This window comes from Aphis gossypii, chromosome 1, assembly GCF_020184175.1.
Source record: "Aphis gossypii isolate Hap1 chromosome 1, ASM2018417v2, whole genome shotgun sequence".
In the NCBI taxonomy this organism is placed as follows: Eukaryota; Metazoa; Arthropoda; class Insecta; order Hemiptera; family Aphididae; genus Aphis; species Aphis gossypii.
In genome coordinates, this window is record NC_065530.1 from 71,061,168 (window position 1) to 71,076,940 (window position 15,773).

At 23.8% G+C, this 15,773-nt stretch overlaps 1 protein-coding gene across 2 annotated transcripts in view; it reads left to right on the forward strand.

Moving 5' to 3' along the window:
* Nucleotides 1–14,552, forward strand: part of LOC114132717 (alkaline phosphatase-like) — a 200,339-nt gene extending 185,787 nt beyond the window's left edge. For both annotated transcript variants that reach the window (XM_050210838.1, XM_027998257.2), the window contains exon 11: nt 10,817–14,552. In XM_050210838.1, coding sequence (XP_050066795.1) covers nt 10,817–11,014 — 198 coding nt within the window. In that variant the 3' untranslated portion in view covers nt 11,015–14,552. The remainder of the gene's footprint in view (nt 1–10,816) is intronic.
* The last annotated feature ends 1,221 nt before the right edge of the window (nt 14,553–15,773 follow it).

A 15,773-nucleotide genomic window follows, 5' to 3' on the forward strand; every position in this document is an offset into this window, starting at 1 on the left:
TAATAAAGAGAAGAAGGCGCACAAATACGATTATTACTATGGTATTATTTTTAAGTTTCGTTTTTTTATTTTATCACGTTCAGGTTTAGATAGCAAAACATCAATCTATATCCGTTTATACTTTTATCGGTCTGGTGCCCTAATTTCTAATCTTATTATGCTAAAATCTAACATACGGTATTGCTAATTTCAGAATTTTAGACAAGTATATACTATATATACATTACGTAATATAATAAATGGGTGCTGATATTAACGTATTAATATTTAACTTAAACTTATAATATTTAATACAATAACATATAGGTACCAAAAAATTTAAGAAATAACAGTATTTATGTTAAAACAAAAATCTATATTATACATTTAAATTTAATAATTATAAATTGTGTTATTTATATATAAATGGTGCATATATTATTTAATAATTGATACTAAATAAGCATGGTTATATTTTAAATCATGGTACATGATAACTACATGTTAATCAAAACAAATTATTATTTATAATTAAATTCCTGAAATAAAAATAATCTAGGTAGTCTAATCTTTATTAAAACGTAATTTTATTATTATTTTTTAATATTTATCTTTATTTAAATTATTATAAATATTAAGCAATAATTCTTTTGATAATGCTTTAAAATATATTATTGAAAATATTATAAGCAGCTTTGTTATAAAATATCTTTATTTCTTGGATAAAATTAACACCAAACTAAATATTATCAAAGGTGTATCACAATAACTAAGATAGTTAACATACAATATTTTAAGGTGCCGTATAAATTGGGTTAGTACACAATACTTTTTGATTAAGATAATTGACAAAATTAAATGTGACTATCACTCATAGTATCTACAGTACATTTTATATATTTACCTGCCTCTGCATAATATGGATAAACTTTTTATCATGCATATTACATTAAACATACATGGCGAGAAACTAATTTATTATAGTTTATAATTTTATTTCAAAATATTTTTAGTGTCGATATCTCTTGTTCATAGTTATTATTATAGAGTAAATTATTTATTTGCTAAATTTAAATTTAATGGTATAGTATTATGAACTATTATAGTCTGTCACCTTTTATTACTAAGTTTATTTTATGATTAATATAATTATTTAATACTGATATTGCTACTATAGAAATTTATATTGTTATTAGTATTAGTATGTACCATATTATATTATTGTTATAAACTAATGAGCTAATACCGCTTTAACATAATATAGTGTGAATATGTTTATTAGATTACATTTTCAACAATGAAAGTTAAAAATGCGATTCATTTAATTTTTTGTATAAAATACTAAATTTTAGTGATTTTCACAAATGATGTATGAATTTTAACTTCAAATACATATTATAGGTTAGATATAATATACAATATATATTATTATTAAATTTATTTTATATATTTTTTATATTTTTATATAGATTTAAAAACATTTTATGTGGAATTTTTTATTTAATTTTCAAGAATTTCAATCGATATTTTTTTATCGTAAATTAAAAGAAATTAAAAACAATTAACAATTTCTGGTACCTATAAATAACTTTAAAAAAGGTTAAAATATTTAAATCATACAAAATACAAACATAAATATTTTGAAAATTTTAAATATCTATGTTTATTTCTTTTCGGGATAGATACTCTAAAAAAACAAAATTGATTTTTCCTGAAAGTGAAGAATATAAGAATTCCTATTTTTCCATAATTTTTTATTTGTATTGTTAGATATTTTAAAAAGTACTGAGAACTTATTACTTTTGACACTGCAAAGTACCAACTAGATCCAATTTGCTACCAGAAACCAACTTCAAAGTTAAGCATTTCAGCATTATTCAGCTACTTATCATAACGTAGATTAATGTAAATCAATAAAGGAATGCTCTCTCTACTCAGAATTTAAAATGAATAAATATTTTTAAAATAACAGTAAAAGTTTTAAATACACATCGTAATTTCTTTCAAAAAAAAACTAAGTATATTTTTATATTGTGACGTGAAAAGATCAATAAACATTAGTTGACTCGCTATAAGTACCTACCCTATCACAATTTTGGCATAATATCATCGAATAATTATAATTTATGTATTATTGCAACTTTTTTAATACTGCATATTTATCATGATTTGAGTATAATAATTTTGAACATATTTTTTTATTTTGTACAAGGATTTATCAGGGAAATAAAATTTGGAATAAGTATTACCAAAATAAATATTATTAAAATACATAGATAGTTACAACGTTGAATTATTTCAGAAAAGTTCTTATGTTTTGAACGAATATTTTAAAATAATTTTTGTAGTCTGAAAATAACCTTGAAACATAAAATTTGTTTAACTTATATATATTACACACTGTTGGAGATATAATAAATAATATAACAATATAATAATAACATGTATAATAAATATATAAATATATATAAACTGTCTGTATTTAAAACAATTTAATAATTTTTATTGACACACAAATTCACAATGAATAATTGTCCCACATTTTTATTATTTGACTTGCTAATAATAATCAACCAACCTAAAAAACCAACAAAAAAGTTTGTTCAATAATCACTAATAAAAAAAAAAATATATCTAACCAACCAAAAAATAAAGGAATAAACCATTTTTTATGCCTATAGATAATTGAAAATTATTATCATTACTTATTACCTATAATTGAATTCTCAATTTTCTCGATTACATTAAGTAAAATATACCTGCCAGAAATAGGGCATCTTTATAATTTATACATATATATATTAAACTAAAAATCATCAAGTAAAACAATATATACATTTTTCTGTACAAAAAACTATATTTTATATAAAAAAAAATTGGATTATATTATTCTTAAACATTCACATAGGCAGGTACTCAAAATGAGATTAGGATTTTGTTTTATTACCTTTAAAACATGTATTTATTTAAATCGATAAAACTTCGTGTGGGCCTCATATCATATTATACCTTTGGATTATTTTTTATGTAAATAATGTAATTTGTACGGGTTTTTTTTTTTTTTTACTACCGACGAAGTATTAAGCATATTACTGCAGACAAACATACAGTACACACAAATATCGTGATAAAATAATATAAAACATTTTATGTGTTCTTAAAATATATGAATCATTGAAATGTTCAACGGATATGAAACTTTAAAAAAATAAATTTTTATTCTTTTATTAGTTATTATGTTTGGATTACCTACTGATTTATTATACAAGAATGAACGAAAGTAACTATTTAAAATAAAAAAAAAGTTACAGAATAACGTTATCTGAACAATTTATAAAATATTTGTACTCATAAATATAATAATTTAAAGTTAAACATTAAATAGATTGAATTTAATTGTACTGGAATATGTCTGTAAAGTAAATAAATGTTTACTATAAAAATTGAACATCCCATTCCACTAAACAATGCCAAAATACTACACTACCAAACTACAGATATAAATAATATTTTATAAACACGGATTGCTTAAATTTTTTATCTTTTCGGTAATTATTGATTATGTTGTATAAAATATTGGTAAATTAGAACGATTTACTTTATCACCGATAAAAGTTTAATAATATTCAATTGGTTTAAAGTTAAAACCTACACGCCAAGTCAGCTTTAATTAATTAATACCAACTACCCATTGGTATTACAAAAGTGTTTATTCTACCCTTCAAATCGGTTTCATTAACTATATGATATATCATATTTTACTTAATATATTATGTATGCTTTGGTAAATCAAATTATTGCCTAATAGTGTCAAATATAATTTATTTTTTTCACTTTATTTCACTGTACAATTTTGATCAATTGAGTAATTTCTATAGGAATTATTATTAACAGTTTAAACTGTTGAATTTCACGAGACTCAGACCTTTTTATGAGAAAAAAATTAAAAAGATAAATTACAAAAATATCATTTCAGCTGCATTCAATAATGCACCTATTTAATTTAATATGTATTATTATATAATATATTTATTATTTGTATCACATATTTTCTACCGTTTAAAAATATCATTTATAACATTTTAGGATCGTAGAAAAATACATTATTAGATTTTAACATTAACTAAAGTTTTATAAAAAAAAAAACTTATAAGAATTAATATCATTTTAAACTTTACCGGCAATTACAATAATTATACATTGTACAATGGGTTAAACAACAACCAAAGTTGTAAAAAATTATACTTATTCTTATTAGTGGATTGAATAAAAAACAGTATATCCTATCATTAATTGTGTAGTGATGTGGCTAAATTATATTATTATTCCTCACGATGATAAATGGAACTACACAAGAGTGGGTTTTGTAGTTATTTAAGATTCAATACATTTTAATATATCAGCTGTTGATGACAAGCGAAAGAGAAAATGTAAGGGGAAAAAAGCCAACGTGTTTACACGCCCAGTTACTCAGACACTATGCACGTATAATGCACATTAAGCCAAATAAAGAAGTTTCCACTAGTCACATATGTATTATATAGTTTTTTATATAAGGCACGTGTAACACATAACATGTGATTGATGGACCACCTGAGTACTCTATATTATACAGCGGAGAGTAGACGTCACCAATTTGATTAAGTCGTTATTAATATACAATTTTCGTTTATTATTATTATTATTCCAATTATCGGTGTTATTTTAATGCGTACCACGCAGCGAAAATCGACCAAGTAATTTGAACAATCGATTTCTTCGTTTCTTGTACGTTGGATATAACATTTTTTAAATTTTTTTCTTCCAGTTTAATAAAATAATATGTTTAGACGTTAACAGTAATTAATATCATGATAATAGTTAGATATTATGTCACTTATTATTGGCGATGTTTTATTTTGTTATTGTATTGAATCAATAACTGAATCCCGGATACGTAAGGTACATAAGCAAATGTCAAGTGAAAGTAAATAATTTACATTTTTTCTTTCTTTTCTATATTCGTATAGCTAACACAGCACTGAGATCTAACAAAATCAAATTAATTTCACCAATTTCTCTACTTGATTTATTTAAATCTTGTAGCTTTGAACTTTGCGAAGTTATCGAGACAACACGTAATTAATAATTGCACATTAATCATGAGTATAAAAACTTATATTTTATTATTAATATGGTTTTTAGTGAGTTAATATAAAAACAACTATAGTATGATGTATTTATAGAAAGCATATCTGTTAGGAACCATTTTACAGTAATCTCCACTCACCAAAAAACCTAAAACGTGGTCATAAATTCTTTTTGAATCAAAAAAGTGATTATTCGTATTAAATAATTATAAAATATATTAAGATGGATTTTTATTGTAAATTTGACCGTTATCGTAGATTTTAACATTTTCTCACTCCTCTCTGTATCAAATATAGTACAATGTTAATAAATTCCGAGTAACACTGACTTTATAATAACTTAATTTGTACATCAAAATGCTAACTAATTTTTTCTTTTAACAAAATGTTAAGATTATTACGATTTACGATTATGGTATTAATCGTACATTTATTGAATTATCACTTAATTTATATTTTTAATTTTTATAATGATAGTGTAACACAGAAGTGAAGTCATTTTTAATATTTTTGGAATAAAAAATATAATTTTTCTAGTTTGTACAAGAAAATAGCAAAGAAAGACGAGATAGGAACGACAATTTTTCTTCGAAAATATAAGCTTCACAAAATGTAAATAACGTAACTGTGGTCCTTAGATATTATAATTTACTACGAGTACGTTTTATGTAGATACTTCTTTTCTATATTTATAACTTTTTTATGTCAACATATTTTCAAAATTTATAAAAAAACATAAAATCTATATATTTTCTTTATAAATTTAATATTTGTATTTACGTTATTTATAATGTTATGCTAATTCTCGATGTCAGTAGTATAAAATGTGCTGTATGTCTTATTATATTACAGGTCATTTTTTTTAATCTCGTATACAAAATCAGAATAATTTTTATGATATAAATCAGCTGATAATATCAATACGTCATATTATTTTGTTTTGTTTTATTTTTCATGACTTTTAAAAACAAAATATCCTATATATTTTAGAATAATTTAAACATACGATTTTTATGCATAATTTTTTTTTTAGAAAATTTATCTCTTAATGATTTAAACTATTGTTCTTTACGTAATTTTAAAGGTAATTATTTAACCTACATCATCGTAATTTATAATATTGTTGTCTTTTTAATTTTCCTTTTAAGAACATAAATTATACATTTATAGTTTTATTTTTTAATTATGAGTAAAGGGAATCTATGGATATTAAAATTTTACACTGATATTTTGTTACAATAAAAAAGACAATTAATAACCATACAAACTTAACAGTTTTTCTAATTCTTAAATAACTATTGTATATTAATATATATTAATATTACATATTATACTAGTATTATTAATTATTATATTCTACAGTACACAGTTAATTTTTCAAATTAGTTTTAAACCATTTTACGGTATTCAGTATTGACTAAAAAGTAAAAGTTACTGAATAATAATACATTATTTAAAATTTAAATATATAGCATTACAATGAACTCGACGTTTTCAATAAACATTAATTTAACTTACCGCATTACTACTAATAATAAAATAAATTACTACCTATGACAACAATATAAATTTATAATAAAATATACTAAGTAATAACTAGAAAAACTAACGGCCTATCTTCAAACAGAATTGGTTTTTGTATGATTCATCGCTGAGTTCTAATTCCACATATAAATTTAAGTGACCTACTCATTGCCCAATGTCATAGTACACTCAACACCTACTATACAGCAAAGCATTACCTATTTGCCTGTTTTTATTGTTTGGTTCTACATAGCTTGCAGAAATTTATCACTTATTCAATAATTTCAATACTTTATAAATCATAGTATATAATTACCTTCGAAATACAAACTATTAGTACTTTTAAAGATGAAATAGTGTAGTACTCAAAATCGTTAAGCAGAAAACAATAAAGAAATAATAGTTTATGTAGTGAAGTTAAATTTATCGGCAAACAAAATATTACCTATTTTATTAAACATAAAAATAGTATAAAATAAGTTTTAAAATATAAAAATACTTTATTTAACATTTTTTTTTTCACTTGCACGTTCGCATATAAATATATAATGAGAACATCTGAACATAAACCTACGTGGTCACGTAAATATTTTGTTTTTTAGATTACAAATTATAATTTATGGGAACATCATAATAAGAAATATAATAATTATCTTATTATTATAATATGACTAACTTTGAATTAAAAGTGCCTTAAAATAATATTAAAAAACAATAGATTTTATCTTTTAAATAATTACATAAAAAATTGTTTGCTAAATCATTTTATCACTACTAGATGGGAATTATATGTTGTTAAATGTTAAAACATGGTTTTTTAATGTATTTTGCTAGTTTAAGTGGTTTTGAGAATTAATAATAATAGTCGGTATTTACATTCGGTAAACCAATATAAATAATGAAAATATTATCTTTAAATGGCTAACTTAAAAATTAAAATATATTAAGCTATCGATCTACGGTCAATTGTTTTCAAATAAGAAATGTGATTATAATTATGATAGCTTTGAAATTTACTAGCGGTATGTTGTTACTTATTAAACTTATTATCAACAAACTAAAAGTAAACTCATTATTCATTGTTAAATTTGTTTTTTTTCTTGTTAAGAAATAACTAATCAAAAACGTTGCTACTTAAAAGTCATAATAATAATAGTGATCAATGTAATTAGTACTCCCATCGAATGTCATTCAACATTTGACATTAAAACTAGGTACCTAATTATCTTGCATTAGATGATTAAATATGATTTTATGCGTAAAAAGTATGTGAAACGTAATCTGCATCACACCACTGTATTCAAGATTTACAAAATTCGACCGAAGGTCACTGAAGTGAAATATTAAAACGGATAAGCTACATATACAGTCAAATAAACAAGTAGCGCGTATTTCAAATTTCAACCTCAATTGAAAAGGCGCTCAGAGTTCACCGTAAATAGATAGATATTATATTAATTACTGTAACAATCCGAGTGGTATAGTATAGTGTAGGTAAAAATGCTAATGAAGTCGCTTCTGGTGTTAAGTGCCATTAATGGCCATACATTTTTTTTAACGCTGACTTAGAAATTTGTTCATCAATGACCTCATACAATATAATATCATTAATAAACTGCAAGTCCATGTTTGGAGCTAGAGCAGCAGCTCTAGCACAAAACCATTTCTTTATATACATACGAACTATAAAAATACATAAGTCACGTAAAGTATTATTTTCTTTTAAAGTTAATTTAAATTCGTTACGAAATAAAAATATTTTTATAGAATAAATAGCTTTTGACATCCATCGAGCGTGATGTGTTGGTCCAGGAACTTTGAAAAATATACCGTTTGAAGGTGTTTGACCAAGAAATATAATAGTTAATTCTAGCAGCTCTTTATAGTTATCTCGTGGTTAATATTATTTTAATTGATTTATACAGAAAATTAAAAGTTCTTCCTTTAAATTTTGTAATGTTCGAAAGACAAAATTATCTTCCAATCCAATATGAAAATTGTTGACATTAATGTTAGGCCAAGATTTCATCACTAATTTAGCGCTGTCGCATAAATTTAAATTTACTTTACGTATGTTAAAAAAGAGAACACTTAACACCTGTTATATTGAAGGTAACTTACCACCTATAATTTGATTCGCAATATGTTCAACTAAAAATATTTTATTGGAATCACGAAGATTTATTTTTTTAATGACGACGCCATAATAATAAATTTAAAAAAATAAGTATCTAAATGAACGGTATTTGTAAACTATGAGTAATAATTTCTTAAGCAAAAAATGAAAATTGTGTTTAATACATAGGTATGTAGACAATTAATGTCAATGATTTGTGTCAAACTGCCAAATATTTGAATGCCTTGCCTCTTCTGTCACAATATAGTATCATTAGCGATAAAATTATTTAATCTTAAATGTAAAATATCTGCCATTTGCCGATTCCAATATAATACTCTAACGTTTCGTTTGCCATTTACCTATACTTAAATAACTATCAGATATAAAGTAGATTGGGTATAAATTTATATTATCTACATTTTACTCGTACGCATTGTATTATTCTCTTAAAAACGTGATTATAAATGAAACTATTGTGATTTCATAATTATAGATAGATCAATTATATATACTTATATTTTTTTGTATTTTAACTTAACTGTGATAATAGAACATTAACTCCAATACAATTTACACTTATTAACTTTTTTTAGGAGATAAAATTTTTGATCATTTTTATACAGGAAATTTTGTTTTATCACCAAACGTTATTCTAATGAATGTAAATAACCTTATAAAAATAATTTTTTTAAATAAATTAAAAATTTTGTAATTTATTATTTTTCTAGGAAAATAATAAATTTATAAGAAATCGTATAAACATATTAGTTATTAAAAATATAAATATCTATAATTTAAGTTTTATACATTTTATCGATAAATGCAATACTCATTTGATAAAACTCAAAAAACGACATAAAAACCCTATTTTGCATTTTTTAGCTCCCTATTGGAGCACGCGAAGGGGGTGAACAATCATAATCAAATTTAACAAAAATTACTTTTTTATAATAATGAAAAAAATGAGGGGGTAAGAAATCAAAAATTCGTGAATTCAAAAATAGGGGTCTCCCTATGGTATACATATATACATTATAATAATATATATTTAACTCAACCTTTTTGTTGTACCGCAAAAAACTCGAGTTAAATGTCTCACAGTAATTACGAACTATTTGTCTTGAAAATAATAATAATTATATGTTTCATTTGTGTTATGGCTTATATTCTAAATGCGTTGTTATATTGAACGCATAAAATTTCCTAACAGTTGTTTCGTGCGAGTCGTTTGAAGAGAATAATTTTTCTTTTCTATAAAAGGGTTGCCCATCGTGTTATCATGTTCTCTCACTTAATTTTAATACAAGAAAACAGTAAATTGTGGTAGACTTATCTGTTTTCTGTATAATATACATTATAAATATTAAATATTAATAATATGAACTTGGTTTTATTATAATATTAGTGTGTAAGTATAGTTTACTTTTCTTGAGAATTTTGTGTTTTATTAAAATATTTTAAGTGAGTACTTACTTATTTTAGGTAAATATATTATATTTTATACTACTTAGCGAATACCAAATGTATACTATCTTACATAAACCATACATATAGGTTATAATAACTGTTGTTTAGGAAAACCATATTTTAAACATCGAAGTTTTTTTTAACTTCATATTTTGAAAATTATTAATACCCAAAAGTTAATTACTGAACAAATATTATATTATTTACAGCTCAAATAATGTAGCGACTAGTCAATTAAAGGATGAATCCCCAAAATCATATATTATTTATAAATACTTGGAAAATAAAAACAAATTTTAAATTCAATATCTTGCAAATGCAAATACAAATGTACACGAAGTAAAAAAATTTTCAAAATATTATTCGACTATAAAACAAGGCATTAAAACTATCAGTTGACAATCAAAAACATATTATAATACCTAGCATACTAACCGTGAAGAATTTATTTTAATTAATTATGAAAAACGTCGAAAGAAAAAGAAGGAAAATTATCGCATTATGAAATCAAAAAAAAAAAAAATCAGTTTTAGCACAAATGTTTAGATACGTTTCGTTATTTATATTTTTGTTTAAATTTTTTTTTCTCCTACTCCAGGGCTGCTCGGTGGACACGAACGCCGTGACCAGGACGGCAGCGACAGGTGGTGCCAAAAGCGGAGCAGCTATAGTACTGGCCAGCAGCGTATTGTCCGACAACGGGTCGTCCAAGCAAACTAACAATACGAACCCACTGCTGAACCTTGGTTACGCGCTGATCGCCGCGGCTGCCATGCTCGTCGTAGCGATCACGTAAATATCGAAAAAAGAGGCGGGACTAAGCCCTCGATATCGGCGACTTCGCGCTCGTAATATGTTATTTTATTATATCGATATTGTTTTTTAATTATTTTCGGCATTGTTATTGACGTCGTCGTCTGTTGATGTTATAAATCGACGGTTTTTTTTTTTTATTTTTGTTATGTTATCGGGGCATTATAGTATGTGCGTATATATGGGAGGAGGATAAGCAATTACAGATCTAAGGGATTAATGAGGTCGAGAGTAGGCGTCTCGTGTAGATCACCGCCGGTTCGAGATAACAATATTGCACACGTGGCACTCGCACACGCGCACTTCTGCGGTATTATTTACATACCTATGCAACATGCGCTATACGAACGATAGTACATCATAATGTACGTTTTGTAAAATGTGCACACGTAATACTATTTACTTTGTACCATATTTTTTTTTTTGTTTTCATACATAGACATCGCCGGTGTGAATAAAATTATCTTAAAACAAGGTTCTATGTTTATAATAAATAAATATAATTGTATATTATATGTATACAAAATGATACCATATGTAAGTGTTTATTTTTCCAGATAGCTGTTTCCCATTCCAACTCCCGCGACATATGTATATATTGTACACTTTGATAATATTATGTATATAATCGACTTACCAAAATATGTATACGAAAAAAATACCATGTAAAAACCCCGAAGAGAAATTCCGATAAATTTTATTTTCAGTATTCTTTTGAACACTTAACCTTTATAATTTGGGTACCTACGTAATTTTCAACGCGACAAAATCACGAGCACGTATAATGTTTTTTGATTGGTGGACGTAGATATACTGTTGAACGCTCTGCAAAGTGGTGAACACCGAAAATGCCAATAATCAATTCTGCCAAAGCAATCAGAAAATAAATGGCAATATTATGTTAAATTTCACAAGTTCCTGTACAGGTAATAAATCTTGTATATATTTTAATTCTTATTTCAGTTGATTATGTAGTGCGAATAACACAATCGGATTACTTAATCAGTAAGCACACATATCTTTCATTAAATCACAACGTTTGCTAAAAATATCAAGATCGATATAATTTTATCATGATTTGTAGTTTTTTGACATTGTATGGATCGTAAAAAAAGTTATCACTTATTTTATTCTTGAAATCGTATTAATAAAAAATTGATATAGTTTTCCGATGATGAATTTCATTTATGATTTGTAGACAATAAACCAAATTTTTCACTAATAATAGCAGATATTATAATTCGTTATTTTTTGCAGTTTCTGCATTTTTATTAATGCTTTTTATCATTAAGTATTATATAAAATAAATTTTACTAAATCTGTTATTGTATTATCAACAAATTGTAATCGAATAAAAATAATTTTTACAGTTAACTATTTGAATCTACTTGGTGCTTAAATATAATATATATATACACACATACAATAAATTATATTACTCATGAAATATTGAAATAAATTCAACAGTTATTACTAATTTTTATTATTCATAATCTAAAAAAAAAATAATAATAATGTATTGTTTCATTTTTGTTATTGTTATCAACAGTATATTTATTTTGACTATGACGGATACAAATTATATGCATTTTTGGCTTTTTATATTATGTAATCTGATTAGATAAAAATTAAAAACACATTAAATAGTATTAAAAATTAATAATAATTAATTATCAGTTTTCCTAGATGATTAGCTAAATTGTATAAATAATTATACATAGTCTTAAATATGTTTAGTAAAACAATAAGCATACGTAGATGTCTGAGGATATGCAGCTGATAAAATGTGCTCTCTGAAAATATAAATGTTCACACCATTGTCTTAAAAATATTTATGATTAATATTATTATTATAACTACTTCTTTTTAAACAAAATAGGTTTTTCAATATTGTTTTTTATGTCGAAAAATAAAAACATATTTTTATAAAGACAAGTTTATTGAAAACAATAATATAATTTTATGATTCTTGTCACATAGTTAAACCATAAATATCAATCGTACCTACAATATATTTTTCATTCATTTAAAAAATATTATTTAGTACTTTGGTCATACGCCATCTAAAAAAAGTGTCTACTTCATAGCCCGCAGGTTATGGAACCATATACCTGCATACCCCGTGTTCATGCTTTTGTGTAAAACAATTTCTAATTCCACTAGAATATGAAATTAAGAGTGTCCTCAAGGGATTTGAAAATGATACCTCTTTTCAACTATATTAGTTACTAGTTATTTCCGCATATATATTATATAATTCAATTATCCAAATGATTAAATTTTTATGAAGGAATTACATTGAATTGTACTCATTTATTATATACCTATAGCTGTTGATCTTCTAGTAAATATCATAACTTTTACAATCGCCATACATTTCTTATGAAAAAAACAGTTTGAATAAAATTACACTTTTGCCGGTTGGGTTATAATAAATTCATATAGTTGGGTAAAATACCTAAGATCTACATTCAATTTTAAAATAAGCCAAAACCAGAGAATAATATACATGAATTATATTTTATTACATCGAAAATTTACTAGATATTTATAGGTGTTTTTTGAGGGATGCAAAAACTTTTTAAATTTTAAAGCCATGCGATTTCTTTAAAGCTAAATATGATATATGTAATAAAAAACATCTAAATGATATAAGTATCCAAAACTATGATTTGTCAAGGTCAAGTCATAGCTGATCTACACGTTTGAAAGTCTCAATTTACGTAATCTACCCCAAGAATACCTCCACCAAGGTACCAACTAAAAACGGTTGCACCCTTCAACATGTAACAAATCGCCTCGAGAAGAAGAAATCACTGTTCTCAAAAACATATAAAAAATATCCGGTCTAAAAAAAATGTATTAAAAAAAATATTTCAGGACTCAATTTCCAAAATACATAAATAAATTTTCTAGTTACATATTGTGTTAACAAAATTAAATTGGTTAGTCTGAAAAAGTCTTAGCGTTGTTAATAAAGTTTTGAACACAATTTATATAGTAAAACATTTCTTCATGATTTTACTGATTTTACAGTGTAATTCTCTTTGGGTAATATTTTAAACTCGATTAGTTTAAAATTTATTTTTATTTTTAAAAATAAAATGTAATTAATAAAGTTAAGGAAAGAAATCGATTTTTTTCTTTGAACCCTATACGAAATCTTTTTACACCAAAGTTTAAACAAAACTTTCTAGACCACCTTTTCGTATCTCCTTATTTTGGTCTGATTTCAAAATGTTCATAGTTTTACTATATCTATACCTATACTACTTATTTATTGTTTAAAAATTTAAGATAAAAATATACTTTTGTATAGTATGTAATAATAAATAATATGGTTTGTATTATAGTATTTACTAGGTTATCAATACAGGTTTAATCGTGTTCTTGTTTTTTTTTTTTTAATTCTATCGACTTAATCAAAATTATGAAAAAATATTTTAATCTACCACTACTCTAAAAAATAACGGTTATATTTTTATTTATTTAATTTAACAAACTAGCAAATATTTCCAGAAATGTATCACTTTTTCAATATGTTTTAATAATATTATGTTTGAATTTTTTTTTATATTCATTTGATATGAAAACTAATCAAATATTATTAATTTAATGTTGATTTGAAGTTGTTCTCAATGTTGTAAATAAACTAAATGTATGTATCTATAAGTTGCAGCTTCATATAATATTGGAAATATACTACTTGTTAATTTGTTTACTCATTATTTGTTTGTTGCTTTAATAATCCTCACATGGTTTTTTTTAATCATTTTTAAGTCATGACATCAACAATTGAAATTGTCGTGATAACAATAATTCTATGTTGCAATAATTAAACATTCGTGTTTTATTTTATTTTATTGCCATTTCAACAATGTTATCATTAAAAACAATTTATATAATTTAGATATTCTATATAAAAATAATAACAATTTCAATATTAAATTACAGCGTATTCTTTTTTTTTTAAATAATAAATATTTTCTTTTTTTATCCATTACCAAGTTATTATTGTTTTAAGTTAGGTAGTTTATTATTAAATCTATCATTTATCAAAAGAAAAACAATAGGAATTTATTGGTTTTATAATTAAAATAATGCGTTTTTATTTTATTTAAACGTGTTATATTTTTTTCGAGTTGAAGTATCTAATCCAAAAGTTTCTACTGTCCTTATTTATTTATTGACAACGTAGCATAGATAAAGTACTTCAAAACTAAATTTAATAATTATATCATATTTTCCATATTGAAATTTATCAAATAAATAAATTAATAATTTTTGTACCTATTTAATTCATAAAATATACAAGTACATGTCTTATGATTTTTAATTCGAATACAAAATTAGGTATAAAATTAGCATTATCATAACTTATTTTTTTTATATACATTTAAAAACCAGTCTGATGTTGCAATGTTTAATTCTAAGAATATTCGTGTAGATTGTTTACTTTAATATCTATTTACACAGTTATATTTCTAAATTTGGACCATAGTTTTATTATTTTCTTATTGCTAAATAGGTACTTATGCGTACTGACGGGTCACAGTAAAAATAAATGAATCCTATTATTTAATATACTTATATTTATTTATGCTGTGGCACTCAAATGTACCAACTGTCAACAAAGGATGTTCATATTTGTGTAGAATTTAGTATTTCACACAAATTTGAAAAGAATAATGATTTAAGTATTTTAGTAATTCAAAAAAATTTTACGTGTAATTTTAAAATTG